The 12541-nt window shown below is 41.0% G+C and overlaps 2 protein-coding genes across 4 annotated transcripts in view; both read right to left on the bottom strand.

Annotated features, from left to right (window-relative positions):
- The window catches only part of slc7a1a (solute carrier family 7 member 1a), a 33073-nt gene extending 32783 nt beyond the window's left edge, over positions 1-290 (bottom strand). For all 3 annotated transcript variants that reach the window (XM_086308774.1, XM_086308773.1, XM_086308777.1), the window contains exon 1: positions 92-290. The gene's annotated coding sequence lies outside the window, so the exon portion shown is untranslated. The remainder of the gene's footprint in view (positions 1-91) is intronic.
- Positions 291-654: 364 nt separating this feature from the next.
- paxbp1 (PAX3 and PAX7 binding protein 1) lies at positions 655-11395 on the bottom strand. Its single transcript, XM_086308772.1, has 18 exons — positions 10938-11395; positions 10580-10702; positions 10040-10246; positions 9517-9738; positions 9307-9407; positions 7225-7448; positions 6773-6962; positions 5689-5812; positions 4937-5039; positions 4560-4675; positions 3810-4009; positions 3562-3709; positions 3342-3463; positions 3152-3228; positions 2974-3040; positions 2488-2634; positions 1543-1697; positions 655-1319 (listed from the first exon to the last, which is right to left on the bottom strand). The coding sequence occupies exons 1-18, from the start codon at positions 11233-11235 to the stop codon at positions 1199-1201; spliced, it is 2745 nt and encodes a 914-aa protein (XP_086164898.1). The 5' UTR covers positions 11236-11395; the 3' UTR covers positions 655-1198.
- Between the last annotated feature and the right edge of the window lie 1146 nt (positions 11396-12541).

Genomic DNA, 12541 nt, shown 5'->3' with positions numbered 1-12541 from the left:
TTGGACAGCAGTCAAGCCTGCTATACAGTAGTGTTAAGTGCCCGATCACTTTCATGCAGTCGCTACGTAGCTATTGTAAGCAGTACTTTACCTTAACGGGCATAAGGAGGAGAGGTATTTACAGTTTCCCTGGGAGGCCCGAGAAGAGGAAGCTGTAGAACCCCCAAACTCTTGTCTCACACGACGCTGGTCAGGAAAGTCTCGTCTTTAAATGTAGAAAAGATATATTTAGGTCTTGAGTGGCTATGTCTAGGTAGTTGAGCTAGAGGAGGGGATAGAAAGGCAAAAACAGCTTGTCCCACCCGCTCTTTACTATTGCGCAATCGCCTCCTGGCTGAAATCGCACTGGATGACACCAAATCCCACATGTGGCAGCTGGCTGAAGTCAGTAACAAAGTATCATTTTACATAAACAGAGTTGCCAAGAGTGTAGAAACTGGCGGTTTGCAATTTTTTGAAAACGTTTTCCATGTTATCATTTTAAATAAATCAGTGATACCCATTTCCCCCAAGTTTAAAGAGATATTGTAGTTTTAAAAACCCTACGGTGAAGAACACTGGGTGTAAGTTTGGATTGTTCTTTTATGATCATAATACTTACATAAAACACGACATCGTGAGGGACAGTTGTTGCTTAATGGCAGCAAGACAGAATCATTCAAATGTTCATTTTATTTACAGGCAAATAAACGGCTAAAACAGAATTCTTGCAAAGCTGAAAACAAAGCCCTCAGATTCTTAAAGAGCATTTAAACAGAGAGGTGTGAGGAATACTAACAGGATGAAGCAGGGATCACAGAAAGATCACATCTGGACTGTTAGGAAACAAAAGTTGGATACCATTCTTTGCCTGCGTGCATCTGACCTTTTAGCTCGTATGGCAAAGATGAGTCTGCTGTACAGAGTTGGAGTGAATAGTGTTCATTCAGGAATCAGTCTCAAAAAATAATCCATGTCAAGAACTTCTACACATTTAAAACATTGCCAGCAGTGAACAGTCTCTTTGAGCTGACAATACAAGGCCTAATTTCAGCATCAGTATAAACACACCTTTCTATACAATACAATATATACAATATTTACAAGATCTTTTTTTCAGTCATGGTCTCAGTTGTTGAGTTATTAAGCTGGGTGACACATCCCTTCTCTGGGAATCCCATTTAGTGATCTGTAATCCGGATGAAAAGTTGCTTCTCCTCTATGATTTGACTTCTAAAAGTGGTTTGATGTCTTTAATCCCATGCTCTGCTGCCACAGCTATGATGTGGTCCAGGGCATTCATTTGGCCCAACATCTTCACAACATCTTTGACCTGCTCCCTGTTGTAAGACATGACATGACATGCACTATGAGCACTACAAAAAATACTCATTACAACACAGCTTAAAAGCACTCATTGTGAAAAAGGAAGAGTTAATATGATAAAACAACACCGACAATGCAATTGTTCCTAAAGCACATTCAATACCATTCTTGCAGATATAGCTATTAGTAAATTCAAGGCGCCAAGTTGTATATACAAAGCCGTGTAGAGGTCCTTACTTTGAAGTGCGCCGCTCAATATCAGACCCGACCAGTGCGCTGCGGTGGATTGAGTTGGCCAGGTGGGTGAGGTAGCGACAGAATGGCTCCAACTGAGGCAACGTCTGCTGGCCCTTCAATCCAGAAAACCAGTGCGATGGCAAGCACTCCACCACCTGAGAAGCACACGAGAACGAATTAAACAATAGCTTTGTGTTATCATGTTCAGCGAGCCACTAATGGTAAAAAGATAACCAACTAACATCTAACACCCCAGCAGAAGGGCCAGTTTTTAATAATCATGCGACTTAAAAATAGCAACTGACCATGTAGTCATAAACAGGTACAACAGACCCCTCCTTCAAAATATTTTGTCTGTGCATGCTCACTCTTTACCACAATGATCTCAGCCAACAAATCTTATTGTATTTTACATGGTTGTAAATAACGAGTATGCAAGGTGGGGAAAAAAATGATGTATCGATCACAGTTTGTCACATGAGCAAACTAAAATTACTGCCTTACAGTTTGTGAGCAGTAATTTTTACAGTTTGTAAAATATATCATTTTAAACAAAATTTAATAGGTAGGACCAAAAATTTGTGTCACTAATTCTTATATTACCAAATGTGAAATCTTCTCATCTGCTTTGGAATATCAAGGTTTACAGCACTTTTAAAACAAATCAACTGAAAGCGCAGTTATCAGTTTAAAACTATATATGACAAGTAAAACCACGGTCAGAGAAAAGTTCTAAATTCAGTTTTTCTCAAAAACAAGTGAAGTAGTGATGACTGAGAACCTACACAGACGTAGTGATATCGGTACAATGTTCTCACACATAATATCCGTTCATGATGGATGGAAGGATATTTTGTTAAGTAAAAGAAATCTGCAATGCTCAGTTTAATCTGATTTATCTATTGAATGAAATCCACCCCTACTAAGTGATTACATTTTATCTACCTTTTGGCACTTCTGAATATTTTCCTCCCATGTATCTGTGGTCTGCAGTGCAGAGAGGATATATCGGTTGAGAGTGCTGTCCAAGGCCAAGTCTTTCAGAGAGGACATGGATAAGATACCGTCCCACTGCAGGATGTTGCCCAGCAGCTAAGCATGAAGGAGACAAGAGTTAGACTGGACTCAAAGGCAGCAACACAAAAGTACATAATATCAGTGTGAAGATACTTTGATTATCAGCCCGCTGCAGCTGCTTTTCAAATTATACAGATCTCATTGTGTGATCTCCAACAATCAGGCAAGCTATTCATGTGATGCTATCAGTTCAGCAACTGACTGGAGGAAGTAATTTAAAGACACACACACACACACACACACACACACACACACACACACACACACACACACACACACACACACACACACACACACACACACACACACACACACACACACACACACACACAAAAACAAAAAGAACACACATACCTTCACACAGGACCAGAACTGCCTCTGATAGAATAAGTAGGGACCACTGTTCTTGTTCTCCAGGATGCTGAATAAAAGCAAGAGAGATTGCTTTAAGCAGCTTTAAGTGCTTATTGTAAATATAGAAAAAATACTAAGTGGAATCAAAATGTTAATATTGTTATTAATAAGAACATACTTCTTGGGGTACAGTGGAAGAAAGACATCTTCATCCAGAGTCCTCCTGGTCCGTAAGACAATTGTTTTCAATAGCTCCTAAAAGAAGGGGGGGGGGGGAATCAAGGTAATGACAGCAGTTCTTCTAAAAATATCAGGTAATCTAACAGCCAATGTATTTTGAGGAAAAAGATGATGAGGGTGGGGAGTACCTGTGTGTATCGGTTGTCCCCGTGCAGCACAGTGGGATAGCCTTTTAGCAGTCTGTGAATGAAGCTCACAAACCTGGTTGTTTGACTGCTGGAAAGTGGGTCCCACACCTGCTCTGCCAACACTGCCACATGCACAAAGTAGAGAGAAATGCATATAGTAGGAGTAATTTTCTACAGGCTTGCAAGCCAAGGACATCTCTGAGCATGCTATGCCTCGAACCTGACAGTTTGGAGAGGATGACCTTCTCCACTATAGCAGGCAGCAAGCCGATGTCGCCATCTCCTTTTTGCAACGTGCTGTTCTCTTCAAAGCCGTAAAACAGCAGCGACTCAAACCAGAGCATGTACTCAAAGTTTGCACACTGCGCCTGCACAGTGAATAGAGAAAAAAAAGATTCCATCACCATTCCTCATCCAATTTCCTTTCAAAAAGGAACTGGTTACACTGATAATACACCCATGCCCTACCTCGAGAGGGTTCCATGTAATCAGCTGCAGACGGACTAAGGGGTTAAAGAGCTTGGGCAGACAGAGGCCTATGTAAGCATCTCTGTAGGTGTTGGCATACTCCTTCCTCCACACTTCAAAGTGGGATTTGATGTAGTCGAGAGAATGAAAGTCCTCCACAACATCCTCAAATACCTTCTTACTTTCCCTTATTATACGATCTGGGTAGCACAAAGAGATCACGTCAGATTTTAAAAAATTATTTTCAATATCAGTTGAATCTCATATGTATGGTACGTAATACATTTATTAGACTAACAACCAATGTAAGGTAAATGCCACAGCTGCCCTAAATTAACAGTATTGATAATTACCTAAATCATTTTTAGGTTTCTGTAACCAGTGTGCACAGGCTCTTTAATCAAAACGATACTTTCAATGCAAAAATATAACTACTATTTTTCATTCATTTTCAAATTTACTCTTTGTTTACTAAAAAAGGCAGGAAAAATATTAACGCACATCTTTGGTGCAGTTTTTTTTAAACTTATATTCCTAAACAGAAAACCATTTGTTTTCTTGTTGAATGTTATATTCAAATAATTTGACTTATTTCAGAGAAATTCATTGAATTCAGTTTGTTAAATTTAAACAAGATTTTGACAGATTTCTTTTTTTTTTTTTTAGTTAACATTGTTGAACACTGCATACAATATACATTTACTTTTTAATGTATTTTTTATTTATTTATTTTTAAATACAGGAACATACCTCTCTCCATGTTGAAGCTGGTGATGTCAGTAGAAGTCTCCTCGTCATCAGATGATAAGCCTTCTTTATGTTCTGCCCTCTTTCCATTCTGCTCTCTGGCTTGTCGTCGACGTGTCCTGTATTCATCCACGAATACAAAGGAAGCCAAATTAAAAACATGAGCAGAAATTGCCTTTTACCAACTTGGCACTAAGGTGACACTCTCATGGTCAAGACTTAAAATCTGATGCACAGAAAACCTTTTTTTTTTTACAAATCTATAGCTGGATTCACATTATTCGTTTCTGTGTAACTGTAATTGGCTTCGCATTTGTGGCCAAAAGTACAGCACAATACAGCATTTCCACAGGGAGAGGAATGTGAGAACAAGTTGGTACCTTCGTGCTTCTCTTTCAGCTATCCTCCTCTGACGACTGTGCTCTTGGTATGCTGCGCGATCTCGGCCAAATGAGTCTAGATTAGGAGCCATGACAGCTTTATCTGCAAGAGACAGGAGTAATGTTAGAGCCAGTAATGAGAAGCTAGGCCAACCCATAGCCTCATTCTTATTCTGATGACTAATTCCAAACTAAAACATGGGTACTCAAATAAGAAAGTATAATTAAAGGCTTAAAAATAAATTAGACGATCAGATCAAAATCTGTTTGAAATTTATCAAGCAGGTGAAGATATTGCCCTAGCCTTCCTATCTACTGGGCACCACTGGCAACAAAACATATTAAATCCAAACAATATTTTTATCAATCACTTTTTGGTGTCAATTACTTACCAGGCTGGAACTTCACTTATGGCACAGTCAACGTGACAGATGACATATCACTTAATTTGTTTTTTTAAATGCCATCTTTACACAGTCATCTTTACTTGAGCTGAGTTACAAACACCCAGCTGACTTTCAGATTCGGCCATTAAAGGACAGCCGAAACAGCTCCCTCAACAAAGCTTTTTCCATAAACGTACATGCTCATCCACTCGACAACACACATCACTTAGCTTTAACCGTATTTGTGAGAGAAATGTGATGCGATACAACAGCGTGAACCGCAGACACTCGCAGACATAACACGCACATACAGAGAGCTAATGAGGCCGTTCAAATAAATCATAAAAACCTTCAAGATGGACTGACTTGAAAGGCTTGCAAACTCCGACGATTCATCTTTAATATCATCCTGTCGTCTCTGGACAAGTCGCGTGGCCCGTTGCCTTAGTAACTGGTGCATGGCAGCCTCCAGCTCCAGGACAGCAGGCACCTGAAAAATATGATGCCTTCTGTGACCTCTGACCCAGCAAAAGTGGGACTCCGAGTCACAGGGATGTCTTGCTGAAGGGATAAAAGAAGTGGGATGGACAGTATAATACTGGAACCAAAATATTGCTGGTGTTGGGTGAAAATGTGCTATTCTGGGGGAGGCTCTCTGAAGTAAAGCCTGAACTTAGTGGACTTAGTTAGTTTAAACACTGAAAAGTGACAAAGTTAAGGGTCAACTTAGATTATTTGTATAGAAAATATAGTGAAGTTCATCATTTCTACCCAACATAAACAATATCATGATCCAGACATGTATATACTGTATGAAAGCACTCCACATTAATTCATGCTGACAATGGAAGGTTAGTGGCCCATTTGGAGCACAGATTAGTTGAGGAAACATAATGGTGGTGGGAAGGCCAGTTCTTCCATCATTCCATATAGTTGCTGTAAGACCAAAACTAAATTATTCTGTGAAGACATGCATTCAGAAGTAGCTATCTGGACTCGTTGTGAAAATATTTTAATACATACTTGTCTAATCTACTGTAATAATTTCTTTTGCAGCTCGAATCCATCTTTCATAAATCTAGTATCGTATTATATGAACAAAAACTAGTATATATTATTTCTGTTTAAACAGCTGATAATGTTAAACAACCTGAACAGGTATATTTATATATTCATAAATATATTTTTAATTAATGAGAGCAGTTTTGAAGAAACTGAGAAATACCTAAAGTGTGCTTCAAGCAACATATATGTACTGTCACATTTGCTTGTTAGCACTGTTAACTAGCCGTAATTATTCAACAGTTAAAAAAAATAAATATAATTACAATTAATCCTCAAAAGACAGCATTTCGATAGACTGTACCCCTTGGAAATCCACATTACGTGGAGATAACACAGACACAAAACAGCATACAGCTAATGAGACTGCAGGCGAATTCTCCCTTACCTTTTCACTGAAACACTCAAGCAAGTCTCCAACATACCCTCGCATCTCTTGCAAGAACTTATATTGCTCTGCATTGTCATTGGATGAGTCCTCCAGCTGCTGTATGGTACGCTCAGAAGCAGCAAGGTCTTCATTGATCTGTTTGTAGCGGTCGACATTTCCATTGTGGCCTGCATGCATTTGGCTGAGCCTGTAGACACATGACATACAAGGACAGAATGAGTTAGATGGTTGTAAAGCTAGTGCAATCTTAATTACAAGCTCTGCAGATAGAAAAGTTTGAAGTACACCAACAATAATAAACAGCAACTAGAGAGGCAACATTTTTGCCTCTCTGGTCCTTAGATCTGTGGACTGTGTGTCTCGGTCATCAGGACCACAGCAAACAGAGATGGCAGCAGCCGAGCTGAGGACTGAAAACAGACGTTGGTGCAGTTTTCTACTGGACCTACCTATCCTGCAGGCGTTTCTTTACCAGATCAATGGATACCGGGATTAGATCATTAAGAGAGACCCCATAGTGAACGGAACCATTGTCAGCTTGTCCAGTCTGTTTGGCAGTCTGTGGAGCCACTGTACTGTAGGTGTAAGGCATGCTGTAGGAAGAGCCATACGGCTGGCTCTCATAGCTGTTCTGGTAGTAGACTGTGCTGTCTTCTGGCTGACTGCTTTGGACCTATTCATTAGGAACACAGAAAACACAAAACACTTCAGCTACTAAAAATAACAGCATTGCTCCAACTAACGATTAAAGCACAAATTTTCAACCCCATAAACTATTCAATATATTAGGGTGGCACAATGGATCAAATTTTAATTTCAATCATGATTTTGGCTTCCCACAATTAATTAAACATGATCAAGCGATATTGAAAATGCATGCTGCACTATAAAATGCAAAGGCAAATCAAGCCTTTCCTAAACATTGCATATGCTTAACACAGCTGCTCCCTGCACCATGTAGTTTCCTATACTAGCTTGGATGAGGAACAACTTTAAAAGACTGATGTACAGCAAAAGTCAGACACAGTGAAGAGCTTGTGCCCGATCATTACGCATCGTTCGGAAATGCGTCACTCGATTCAAAGTGACTTGAGTGACGTTAACCAAGAAGAAATCATATGCAAAGAGTTCTGTAAAGGTGTGTCTGCCTCGCAAAGCAACACAACTTATTCAAGCTGCTTCCAGCTCACAAAGATGCACTGAAATCACCAACACAATTGCATTCCATTTGACCAAAATGTGTGTCCACTAAACATTGTGAGTAACAAATTCACATCCATTATGCAGGTATAATAAATGTTGTGAAACACTATATTTTACTTCACAATACCAAAGTGAAAGCAAAGGGTGGTGGCAGTCTGAGTACCAATGCCCTGAAATCCCTTACCCTGGCCACCTTATCCAACTCATCCAGTTGGACTAAATCACCCATGTTCTGGGTCTGCCCCTGGGCTTCCTCCCAGTAAGACATGCCCAGAATACCTCACGTAGAAATGGTAAATGGCCTGTATTTATATAGCGCTTTACTAGTCCCTAAGGACCCCAAAGCGCTTTACATATCCAGTCATCCACACACACATTCACACACTGGTGATGGCAAGCTACATTGTAGCCACAGCCACCCTGGGGCGCACTGACAGAGGCGAGGCTGCCGGACACTGGCGCCACCGGGCCCTCTGACCACCACCAGTAGGCAACGGGTGAAGTGTCTTGCCCAAGGACACAACGACCGAGACTGTCCAAGCCGGGGCTCGAACCGGCAACCTTCCGATTGCAAGGCAAACTCCCAACTCTTGAGCCACGATCGCCCACGTAGAAGGTGGTACCCTAGTCAGATGCCTGAACCCCCTAACTTACTCCTTTATATTTGTAAAAGAGCAGCAGCTCTACTCCGAGTCCCTTTCGAACGACCAATCTTCAGCCACCTGGGAACCCATTCTGCTTCTATCTATGACTAACAAGTGAGGCTAGGCAGATACTGATTAGTAAATAGACAGCTTCATGACTACAAAAGATTGGTGCAGCATCTGCATCACTGTGGATGCCGCTCCAATTCATCTATCGATCTCTCCCTCCACTCTCTGCTTACTCGTGAACAAGACCTCGTCCCTGACCTGGAGTTATCACTCCATCCTTTTCCGATTGAGAACCGTGGTCTCAGGCTTGGAGTTCCCGATTCTCCTTCCAGCCGCTTCACACTCGTCCAAAATGCTCCAGTGCAAGCTAAAGGTCACTACCAAATTACCTAAATACGCTCAAGCTTCACAAAGATTGAGATGCTCTTACACACCATCTAAAGACATTGTTCCAATATATTCATATGGAAGAACAAATATTTAAATTTCTCCACTTAATTGAAAAACAGAAAAACTCTGATTAAGGGAAAGCCCCAGTTTTTTAGTAAACAATACAATGGCAGCACAGAATCAAACAGTAAGTAAAAACACAAACATCATTCACTGTCAACAGTCACACCTGATAGGAGAATATTTTTATTATATCTCTCTATCCAGAGATTCAGTACATCTTACCTGGGGTATGCTGATCCCTTTCCTAATTTGCTCCTGCTCCCAGCGGCTCACCTCCTCATCCTGTCCGGTATCCAGTGCTTCATCATCACTACCCTCAATACCTGTACACATATGAAAGACACATCCATTTTTAATAAAGTTAAAAAAACAAACAAATCTGATTCAGAATAGTAGTCAGTAGACAGCAAGCAGGGAAGCTGAATAGAGTACCAATCTCCTCGGCTATCTTTTGTCTCTGGCTTTTGTTCCTGACGCCGCTGAAGCGGATCCTTTTCTCTTCCTCATCTTCGTCATCGCTGGCATCTTGGTCTTCTCGTACCAGACGTTTCTTGGGCGCCTCTGTTTCAACCAGAGGAGCATCACCTCCCAGCTCTCTAGCAAGCTGCCGGCGTTTTCTGGCAGCATGGATAAATGCTGCATCAGGAATCTCCCCTGGAATAAAGTCAGAAAAGTCTTCATCTAACTTCTTGTGATGCTGTGCAAACAACAAACAATACAGCTTGTGTGTTTGGGGCATAGCACTAATGCAGTTAAACTAACACAGCAGAGTGGTAGATGTAAAACGCTGCACCTGTTCTCAAGATATCAAAACCAAAGACACTGATATTCCTTGTTACATAACACACAGAAAAACTCCACAGCTATTACAATGCCAATAAACTGTCATGAATGTGCTCCTGTGATGACAGTCCTTTCAGATAGGTACTGTGGTGGAAGTGTGTGTCGTATATACCTGGTCTCAAGCTGCCAAGTGTGGAAAGTGTGTTGAATGTTGCTCCTGTGCTGTTGCTTCTGGACACTTGACTGTTTGTCTGACCACTTTGACTCCTTGCATCCTCCTCCTGTTCATCAGCACTCTCCACCTCCATTTCTTCCTCTCCCTGTTCACTACTTGCTCTGCTAATAACTTCTTCTTTAACTGCAGGCTGAGCTGGAGCATCTAGAAAAAACAAAAAACAGGAATGCAGTGAAAGATGCATCAAGTCGAGTGAAATCATTTATGGCATAGTTGTGACTGTCAGATGTGGCTGACAACACAACTACTATGGTTAAAGAAGGTGGGGGGCCTCTGACAATTAATTGGCTGAAACATTGGAAGTATTTGCTAACGTAATTTAATGTCACAGTTAAAAAAAAATTATAGTTCTACTGCTTAATTAGGCTTCACCTTATTTCATAGTTGGGCGCTAATATATAGATAAGTAGTAAATATAATATTTCATGGTTCACATGACAGCACATAACGCATGGCATTGACAGTAGGCTAACACACCTGATTTGACATCCTGTTTGGTAGATCCAGACCTCTCCAAGTCCTCCTTGTATTCTTTCTTGAGTTGTTTCAGAATCTTTTTGCTGTGATTGGATTTCTTCACTCGGAACACCTCTGAGCCGTCTGTTTACAAACAAGTCGTAGCACAAAGTTAATAATGAGTCCAATTAACCATGCACAACGTGCATGTTAGCTTGGTGGTCAATAACTTTCTTCCCTCTACAGTGCCTGGAGTAGGAAGTGTAGTTTGCGCAGAATATGCAGAAACTGTTTGATAACGATCATACTTAAAACTGCCACGCTTTCTCCGGCTAATGTGAACAAGCTAGCTTAGCATCGGTTTGGCTACCAAAGTTACCTTCTTCATCGACGAAGCTCAGCAAACTGGCCTTCGTGGGTCCTGGCACGGCAGTCGTATCTTTGACTTTCTTTTCCTTCTTGACGGCTCTAACGCTGTTAGCCTGAAGGCCGTTACTATGACAGCTCTCTGTAGTGCTGAGCACTCCGGTAGCGTTGCTGTTGGAAGTCTCCATAAATGGGATTTCGGTAGGCCCAAACATTGTCGGCGCCAGCTGCGGCTGCTGACTCTCCTCCTGCTCATCCTCGTCGGACTCATTCCGACGTCTAAAGTTAGCTCTTTTCGCCTTCTTAAACATTTTTTTTAGTTTACCAGCTAAATGCAACAATGCACGTACAAACACGGTTCATCTTAAAAATGTAACTCGAGCCGAAAGATGTCACAACCACACACCATGTCAGCCATTTTCTTTCAGAGAGATGTGCAGTGGATGCCGCGGTGCTAGACGGCTGTCTTTCCTTGGCTGTGATTGGCTGTTTCGCTGTCAGGCAACCGATTCTTCTTCGGTGTTTCTCGGGAGTTATTGTCCTTTCTCCACTGAAAGGACTTTTGAAATACTGCCTCCTTTGTAGTTTTAACTAGCTATTGTCCCGCGTCCTGAACCGCATGCGGCTCTTTTAGGTTTTTCCAGCAGTTCAGTGTAATTCTGACAAAGAACGAGGCAAAAAATAATATTTATAATATTAATATGTAATAATAATTAAAAAAAACTGTTAAATTTTTTTTTATTATGATTTCTTGTGATTCTTGTCCAGCTATAAAATTGGGCAACCTAGCTGACTTTTATGTGCCTACATCAAATGATGTGCCTACTGACACAGTGTCCAATTTTAAACAGTCTGTTTAATTTAACAAATTGCTGTACTGACAGTAAATTTGATTTAATTTGCATAGAGTGGCCTTCTTAACTCTTTGGCCACTTTCTTTCAAGCTAGGCCTTAATACTTTTTTCTGTCACTTCCTAATTGTTCAATAAAAAGCTAAAACCTTTTTTTATTATAATAAAAATACAAAGTTAAAGTAGAAAAATTGTAACTTTACACTGCGGAGTCACATGTGATTTTAAATCACTATCAATTAGTGCTTTAAATATAAGTAATGGTGGCATGCTAATTTATACTTAAAAGACTGTGTTACCTTCATTATATGAGCTACACTTCTTTTTCTTCAAGAACTGCTTTTGGTCTGTGGCTCCGCGAGGTGGGGTAGTGCTGTGGGTTCGGGGGCATGTGCCAGGAAAGCTGTCAGGGCAGGTTGGATCAACTGACTGACTGTCTTCCCTGTTTTAGTAGCTCGTGGGGTCCGAAGAGAGGGAGACCTGAGCCAGAGACACGATGGCTGAAAAGTAATTGCTGAAAAAATAAAATAAAATAAAACCCTCACTTGCCCCGCAACACTGACTATGTCTGTGTGTGTCGTGCCGGGGTCCAAGACAGGGAGTTGTGTCACATAAAGGTTGCCGACCCCTGGTCTGTGGTGTGTCCAGTTGTGTTAGTCTCCTGACGGAATCTGTGTATCAGGTTCTCCCTTTAATGCAAATCTTTAATGTTGCCCCTCTACATGTCCTAACTTTGCAGACCTGTATTCACCACCCTGCTCCACAA

The sequence above is a fragment of the Aulonocara sp. 'chitande type north' Nkhata Bay genome, linkage group LG10 (assembly GCF_057382095.1).
Source record: "Aulonocara sp. 'chitande type north' Nkhata Bay isolate Kocher_YH1m ecotype deep benthic linkage group LG10, A_spYH_male_GT1.1, whole genome shotgun sequence".
Classification (NCBI taxonomy): domain Eukaryota; kingdom Metazoa; phylum Chordata; class Actinopteri; order Cichliformes; family Cichlidae; genus Aulonocara; species Aulonocara sp. 'chitande type north' Nkhata Bay.
The sequence above is the reverse complement of the archived record's forward strand: the minus strand, read 5'-3'. Positions and strand labels throughout refer to the sequence as shown.

Bases quoted from the DNA above. Each gene is read 5' to 3' on its own strand.
- paxbp1 (XM_086308772.1), bottom strand. From the start codon at position 11,235: ATGTTTAAGAAGGCGAAAAGAGCTAACTTTAGACGTCGGAATGAGTCC. The intron at 2,635-2,973 runs GTATGTGTGTTC...CTTCATGCTTAG, and splicing joins AGTTCTGGTCCTGTGTGAAG to CTGCTGGGCAACATCCTGCA. The intron at 1,698-2,487 runs GTAGATAAAATG...TGTGCTTCTCAG, and splicing joins ATATTCAGAAGTGCCAAAAG to GTGGTGGAGTGCTTGCCATC.